The sequence below is a fragment of the Bufo gargarizans genome, chromosome 2 (genome assembly GCF_014858855.1).
Source record: "Bufo gargarizans isolate SCDJY-AF-19 chromosome 2, ASM1485885v1, whole genome shotgun sequence".
Lineage (NCBI taxonomy): Eukaryota > Metazoa > Chordata > Amphibia > Anura > Bufonidae > Bufo > Bufo gargarizans.
Genome location: NC_058081.1, coordinates 699,882,930 through 699,890,398, shown reverse-complemented (window position 1 = coordinate 699,890,398; position 7,469 = coordinate 699,882,930). Strand labels below are relative to the sequence as shown.

The 7,469-nt window shown below is 44.5% G+C and overlaps 1 protein-coding gene across 2 annotated transcripts; it reads right to left on the bottom strand.

The window, feature by feature from the left end:
- Positions 1-872: 872 nt before the first annotated feature.
- On the bottom strand, positions 873-5,906 carry C1QC (complement C1q C chain). Of its 2 annotated transcripts, none has more exons than XM_044278572.1 (3): positions 5,764-5,906; positions 4,010-4,178; positions 873-2,465 (listed from the first exon to the last, which is right to left on the bottom strand). In XM_044278572.1, exons 2-3 carry the CDS (start codon positions 4,164-4,166, stop codon positions 1,909-1,911), a joined length of 714 nt encoding a protein of 237 aa, XP_044134507.1. In that variant the 5' UTR covers positions 4,167-4,178; positions 5,764-5,906; the 3' UTR covers positions 873-1,908. The 2 variants fall into 2 exon arrangements, with proteins under 2 accessions (XP_044134507.1, XP_044134508.1); XM_044278573.1 differs by lacking the exon at positions 5,764-5,906 and adding an exon at positions 4,429-4,449.
- Positions 5,907-7,469: the final 1,563 nt, after the last annotated feature.

The following is a 7,469-nucleotide window of genomic DNA, read 5'->3' as shown; positions in this document are numbered from 1 at the left end:
TACAAACTCCCTGCAGATATTGTCCTTGGTCAGAGTTGAACCTAGGACCCCAGCGCTGCAAGGCACCAGTGCTAACCACTGAACCACCCTGCTGCCCTCCTTGTTGGGTGTGCGACAAGGAGGAGCTGGTGCAGAGGATGAATGTGTTAGTAGTCCTGATAAGAAATTCAAACGAATCTTGTCTGGTTTGCTCATCTCTAGATCACACTAAAATATTAATTTCTCCTGATCCTTCTCTCTTTCATAATCTGTTGGGGGAGAGTCAAGAGCTCCCCATACACATTAGAGTGTTGGCCAAACCAGATGTTCTCGGTGGGTTCAGCTAACAATACATTAATGTGTATGGGGTTTTCTAAGGTAACCATGCATAAATTAGTCTCAAGTTGATCAAAATGGATGATCTCAACATTTGTCTCAGAAAAATCTTTTGTCCATTACCTGGTTTCATTGAACATGCATGGCCAGCTTGAGCAACTGTAACAGCCAATATGGACTAAAATGTGTCTGTGAAAAGATTGTTCACCAGATTATTGCTTGTTCAAATTATGTTCAATAATTAACCTACTTCTGTCTAATGTATATGGCCACCTTTAGCCTCTTGTTCAAGCACTAAGCACAAACGACTCCAAGCAACTCCCACATGGTCCATGCCACCAACTTCAATCACAACCTACCTTCTGTCTGGATGAGCTGAAGTTGCTACATAGGCTGTATTTAAGCCTACCTTGTGTGATACTGTCTGCTAAGCCAATGTATCCTATCTTCTTGAAGTAAAGTGATGGATGTTGAACTTCTTATTGATCATCTTGTGCGGTTTTTGGGCTGGTCCCAGGTACTTCATCTCTATCTCCACAGAGGAAGAATTCTCACAATAATTTTAAATGACATTTTATTCATCTTCTAGGTTATGGTGATTATATGATCGGAACACTAAATGACTACCGGTAAATATGCATAGAGAAGCCACAATCAAGCATACTGCAAATAAAGGCTACAATTAGTCCTGTAACAATGGCAAAGCTGGTAGCAGTGGTGGTCCCAGAAAGTGGTTAGAGGTAATGATCGTGAGCACATTATGAATGCACCCTTGGTTTATGGGTATTGGGTGCATCCAGAAAATATGTAATGAGGGTTGGGATCAAAAAGAGCATGTGATCGTTTACAGGGGGGACAGTGAGGTCTGGAATGGAGACCTTGGGGTCTGGACTCTGGAGGGAACAGATGGGTCTGGGGAAAGGAGAGAAGTGTCTGGAGAGGGCCTAGATAATCTGGAGTAGAAGGTTGAGGGGTCTGGAGGAGAACAAATGAGCATGGAGAGGAATGGTCTAGAGGAGGCATAGAAGGGCCCAAATGAGAGAGAGAGAGATATGAAAGTGACAGAGGGGTCTTGAGAGGAGACACAAGTGTCTGAAGGTGACATAGGGGTCTGGAGGGGGGCAAAGAGTTCAAGAAATTACAGAGGGGTCTGAAGGGAGACATAAAAGTCTGGAGAGGGGGCAGAGTGGGCAAAAGGGGTATAGTAGAACCTAGAGAGAAGACAAAAGAGTCTGAATGGGGACATAGTAGTCTCGAGGGGTTTGGAGGAGCAGAGGGTTCTTGTGGTGACAGGGGAGTCTGGAGGGCATAAAGGGTGCAGAGGGAGGCAGAGTCTTCTGAATGGGATACAGGAGTCCAAGGGATACAGATTGGCCTGGAAGTGGCTTACTCTATCAACCTCATAAACATGCATGATTGGCTGAACTCAGTTTACATGTTTATATGACAACCCCCACCACAGTGAGAAATTGCTGTTGGCTTAACAACAATTACATAATACATAGGGCCAGCCTTAGCCTACTAACTAACTAATTTGTGATTACATTGAGCTGGACAAAAGCCCCATTGTGGTGGACATTCTCAGATAAAGCTTTAATCTGGAAATACAAGGAACCCTGAGAAAACGCTGTCATTATCCTCAATCCCGATCATGCCATTGTAATCATTAACAGACAACCACACCTCTTGGTCTTTCTTCAGCTCGACCAGCACCCCTCCTGATGTGACCTGCTTAATGTTGGACATGTGGTCACAAAAGCTGGCCTTTTTCTGATTGGCTGCAAAAAGAGAGACACAAAGATTGGAGGAATGTGAGGCATGATAAACAAAATAATACAGTCCAGGGATCCGGCACACAAAGGTCCCTGAGGTGATGTTGTAGTCCTGGTGGTCATTGGTGATGACTCTGTTGAATATGATGGGTGTGTTTTTTGTAGGATAGCTTTCTGTTGATCTTGCCATTGTAAAAGCTGATTGATACTCGCGCTTGTGGTTGCCTGGCATTCCATTATCCCCAGGGGCGCCTAGCTCACCTTTTTCTCCTGGAGGACCAAGTGGTCCCTTTGGACCATTTTTTCCTATTGGGCCTGGGGGGCCTTTAATTCCTTTTTCACCTTTAAGATTGGATATGTTGGAGATGGCTGGAACTCCTGTATGATGACACAGTGAGATCAGAGCACAAATTAGATATAGCTCAGATACTAACAAATCTAAAGTATAAGCTAAATTACAAAAATTCATAAAAGAGGCATCAGTCCTCCATCACGTTAGTAAATTCAGACTCATTCAATCAAGGGCAGGAAAATCTCTAGAAATGGGTTACCTACTGCAACAACGTGGCCAAAGAAGAAATGGAGGACATAGTCTTCCCTAACCTACTTATTCTCTGCCCAACTGGCATAGAGAAAAAAATATGAGAAGCTCATAGACTGAAATGGGAGGAACCCTGACAGAGAAGGTGGCAAGGAACTAGAGCCAGTAAAAGACAATATGACAGTACAGTCACAGAAGAGGAAGAGAACCAAAAGAGGACAGTGACTTAAACCAAAGTGGAAAATCAGGATAGGACAGTGTTCTATAAGCCAAGCCAGAGAACCTTGAAACTGAATGTAACTCTAAATGGAAGGATTGGAGAACAAAAAAAGGGCAGTAAGCTGTAAGCCAAAGCAGAGAATCAGGAAAAGTCAGCAACTTGTAAGCCAAATGAGCAGAGATGCAGGAAAGGACCATGATCTATAAGCTAAAGACATGGAGAACCTAGAGAGAACAGTGACTTGTAAGGCAAAGTGGAGAACCAGGAGAGAACAGTAACCTGTAAGCCTAGGTGAAGAACCAAGAGCAGACAGTGACCTTTAGTAAAAGCACAGTACCAGGAGATGACCATGGACTGTAAGCCAAGGCAGAGTACCAGAAAAAGACCATAACTTTTAAGCTAAGGCAAAGTACCAAGAGAAGACCATGACTTGTAATCCAAGGCAGATAACCAGAAAAATAAAGTTACCTGCAAACCAAAGGAGCAGAGAACAAGGAGAGAACAGTGACTGGTAAGCCAAGACAGAGAACCAGGGAAGGGCAGTGACCTGCAAGTCCAAAAGATAGAGAACCAGGAAAAAAAGTATGGTGACCTGAAAGGCAAGTTGGAAAACCAGAAGAGGAGAATGACCATTATGCCATGGCTAGATGAACAATGATCTAATCCCAGATAACCCCTCTTATCAGGGGTGTAGCTAATAGCTCATGGGCCCTGGTGCAAGAGTTCAGCTTAGGCCCCCCTTTCCTCAGTGCTTTGTGGCCCGTGGCAGGGAATCACATAGCCTTCCTGCTGAGGCAATAATTGAAATGGCACCCCCCCCCCACCCATGCCAAACTATTGACCTAACCCCTTCCCTCCAGCCAGAGGTGTAACTTGACCAACAGGCACTTTCTATAATACTGATGTCTTCTTATGCACCACAAGGGACTTTGGGACCCCTCAGGCTCCTGGGCCCGGTAGCAACTGCTACTTCTGCACCCCCTATAGCTTTGCCCCTGCTTTTTATTTCAACAGACTGTATATCAGCTAAAATTTGTCATCTTCTCACTAGATAGTATCATCCCATGCAAATTAGACAGTGAATGCACACAAGCAGCCAGCCCCCCACCTTCCAGGTTTCAGATGGATCATAAGGAATAATGTGCATAGCAAAGATTTTACCTCTATCTCCTTTTGTTCCTTTCCTCCCATCCCGTCCATCTCTGCCTGGGATTCCTGGTATACCTGGCATACCTGGCATTGCTGTGTTGCATGTAAATTCTGAACCCTCCACCCAAGTGAGCAGGGTCAGGAAAATGGTCCCAGTTCCCAGCAACATGATTGAGGTTCTCTGTACGGATAGACAGTGAGGGTCATTCACAAACGAAAAGTGGCATAGCCTGTACATTTACTCCCCATCTATACAAGTCTCTTCTCACAGTGAGAGCGATCAAATGACACGTTTTCATTCCCAGTACATTTTTCATAGAAATTTACATTTCAGTGTCTCCTACAATCGGTGAGTTTGGTGTATTCCATTCAGATTCATAAGCTATTGGTTTCTATCACTTCTGAACATCAGACAATATAAAGAGGTTCACCTTCTGAAGCAGTCAAAGGAAGAAGGTACAGATACTGGAGGAAGGTGCAGTCACTGAACAAAGGTGCAGTCACTAGAAAAAGGTGCCATCATTAGAGGAGGATGCAGTTACTGGAAGAATGTGCAGTCAACTGAGGAAGATGTAGTCACTGGAGGAAGGTGCAGTCACTGGAGGAAGGTGCAGTCACTAGAGGAAGGTGCAGTCACTAGAGGAAGGTGCAGTCACTGGAAGAAGGTGCAGTCACTAGAAGAAGGTGCCATCATTAGAGGAGGGTGCAGTTACTGGAATGATGTGCAGTAAACTAAGGAAGGTGCAGGCACTGGAGGAAGGTGTAGTCTCTAGAGGAAGGTGTAGTCTCTAGAGGAAGGTGCAGTCACTAGAGGAAGGTGTAGTCTCTAGAGGAGGGTGCAGTTACTGGAAGAAGGTGCAGTCACTGGAGGAAGGTGCAGTCACTAGAGGAAGGTGCAGTTACTGGAAGAATGTGCAGTAAACTAAGGAAGGTGCAGTGATCAGAGGAAGGTGCAGTCACTGGAGGAAGGTGCAGTCACTGGAGGAAGGTGCAGTCACTGGAGGAGGGTGCAGTTACTGTAAAAATGTGCAGTCAACTGAGGAAGGTGCAGTCATCAGGGGAAGATGCAGTCACTGGAGGAAAGTGTAGTGACTGGAAGAAGGTTCAGACACTGGAGGAAAGTGCTGTCAATGGAGGTAGATGCTGTCAGTAGAGGAAAGTGCAGTCACTAGAGGAGGGTGCAGTTACTGGAAGAATGTGCAGTCAACTGAGAAAGGTGCAGTCATCAGAGAAAGATGCAGTCACTTAAGGAAGGTGTAGTCACTGGAAGAAAGTGTAGAGACTGGAAGAAGGTGCAGACACTGGAGAAAGGTGCTGTCAATAGAGGAAAATGCTGTCAATGGACAAAGGTACAGTCACCAAATGAAGGTGCAGTCTCTGGAGCAAGGTGCTGTCAAAGGACAAAGGTACAGTCACCATAAGAAGGTGCAGTCTCTGGAGCAAGGTGCTATCAAAGGACAAATGTGCAGTCACCAGAGGAAGTGTAGTCACTGATGGTATGAGCTGTCACTTGAGGAAGGTGCTGTCAGTGGACAAAGGTGCAATAACTGGATGAATGTGCAGCCATAAAACAAATGTGTCACCAGAGGAGGGTGCAGATGCTTTAGAAAGATTAAGACCGTTTACAAAGGTGCAGTCACCGGAGGAAGGCGGAGAAGAATTTTTGCCATATACTCTGATATCATTATTTCTGGTGTTGTCCCCTGTCAGGTCTATATATAACCTGACAACCCCCACCACATATGTCCCCTAAATTGTGTACTGACCTCTGTCTGTAGGCTGTGCTCTGGACAAATCTATAGGTTGTGCTGCCTACAGTGACCAGTAATCTCTGCCCAAGAAGAAGAAGGCAAGTGTCACATCCTCATTCTTCCTCCATTGCTGGTGCTGACACCAAGACTTTCTCTTCTGCTTTCTCCATCTGCACCAAGAACCGCAAGTTCAATTTCTTGGAAGAGAAACGGAAAGTGCTAAACCTGAAAAACATTTGTTTCCTTTATGATCTCGAAAAAAGCTTCTAATGTTCTTACAGACATTAATGCTACCTAATAATGCAGGATCTTTGCAAATTTTTAACCTCAAACAAAGTGGGTCCATTTATTAATATTGGCAGTTGTGACAGTATAGGCACAGAATATAATGCAGCCACTGAACTATGACAAGTTGTACTTGCATGATTCAACCACATATGTGGGAGAAAACCTTTGCAAATCAGTTCTGTGCAGTGGACCAGGCATCAGAACATGTCTTGGGTGGTGGTTGATAAATCTGCCTCAATGTTGAGACAAAGAAACATCCCAACACCCAAAACCACTGCCCCATAGGAATACAACCAGATGTGCTGGCCGAAACCAAGTGGCCAAACAAGCCTCAGATGTTTTCTTTCAGATCCTTAAAGAGTTATTCCCATAAACGGAGCCTTGAAAGTCACAGAGGGCACACTGCGCATGTACAGCGGCCCTCTATTCATTTCTATGGGACTGCTGAAAATAGTTCAGTGCTGGCTCGGCAATTTCCGTTGTCCCCAAAGAAATAAATGGAAGCGCACCGTGCTTGCACGGCCACCGCTCCCATTAATTTCTATGGGGACGATGGAAATAGCCGAGCCATTGCTCGGCTATTTTCGTCGACCTCATAGAAATCAATGGAGGTCCACCACGCATGTTCGGTGCACCCTCTGTGACCTTTAAGGCTCCTTTTACGAGATATGTGTGGTTCCCAGAGATTGTCTAAGATTGGAACACCCCTTTAAAAATGACTGTCAATCACTTGCTTATTGTAAATGGCAGGTAAACTTAAAAATCTGGATGGTCATTAACAATAAGCAAGCAACTGACAATCAATTATAACGACCGTCCATTGGCGGCCTAATCTGGTTCTACCCTGTTACTTAATCACACAATTCAATCTAGCTGATAATTGTGTCAAAGTGACATTAATTATAGTCAATGAGAAAAAGACATTCCATAGGAAAAGAATGGTTGAAATCTCTTATCCCAGAGATGGTCAAATGGACTTTTCTCAAATTCTGGACTCAATGGTACCACACTGTCACCCATTAACTCCACATAGAGAAGCCTTAGAGCCAGGGTAAATCTTCTCAGAAACAGTCACTGAGAAAACTATTGGAAGGAGCAAGAGACACTTCATCTAGGAAGTCTAGATATTTAGCAAACTTCAGCCTCAACCAAGGTCAATGCTTGGGACTTTGGATCAGTTCATTTCAGACAAACATGTTTGGTCTGGAAAAATAAGCTCCATGTGATGAGTCAGTCAGATCCTTGGATCAACGTTCAATCCCAGAGCTAGGTGGGGGATTTAAGTCAGACACTTACTGCTTGATAGTGCCTGTGATTTTTTATTTTCTGGCTCCAGTTTGTTTTGTTTCCCAAGAATAGTGCTGCCTTTCTGTTGGACATTCCTATCTTTTGACCTCGGATTGCTTCAAGATTTATCCCTTGTCTATTGATTA

Excerpts from the sequence above, each read along its gene's own strand:
- C1QC (XM_044278572.1), bottom strand. The coding sequence starts at position 4,166 with ATGTTGCTGGGAACTGGGACCATTTTCCTGACCCTGCTCACTTGGGTG. Across the intron at positions 2,466-4,009 it reads AGGAACAAAAGGAGATAGAG|GAGTTCCAGCCATCTCCAAC; the intron begins GTAAAATCTTTG and ends GTCATCATACAG.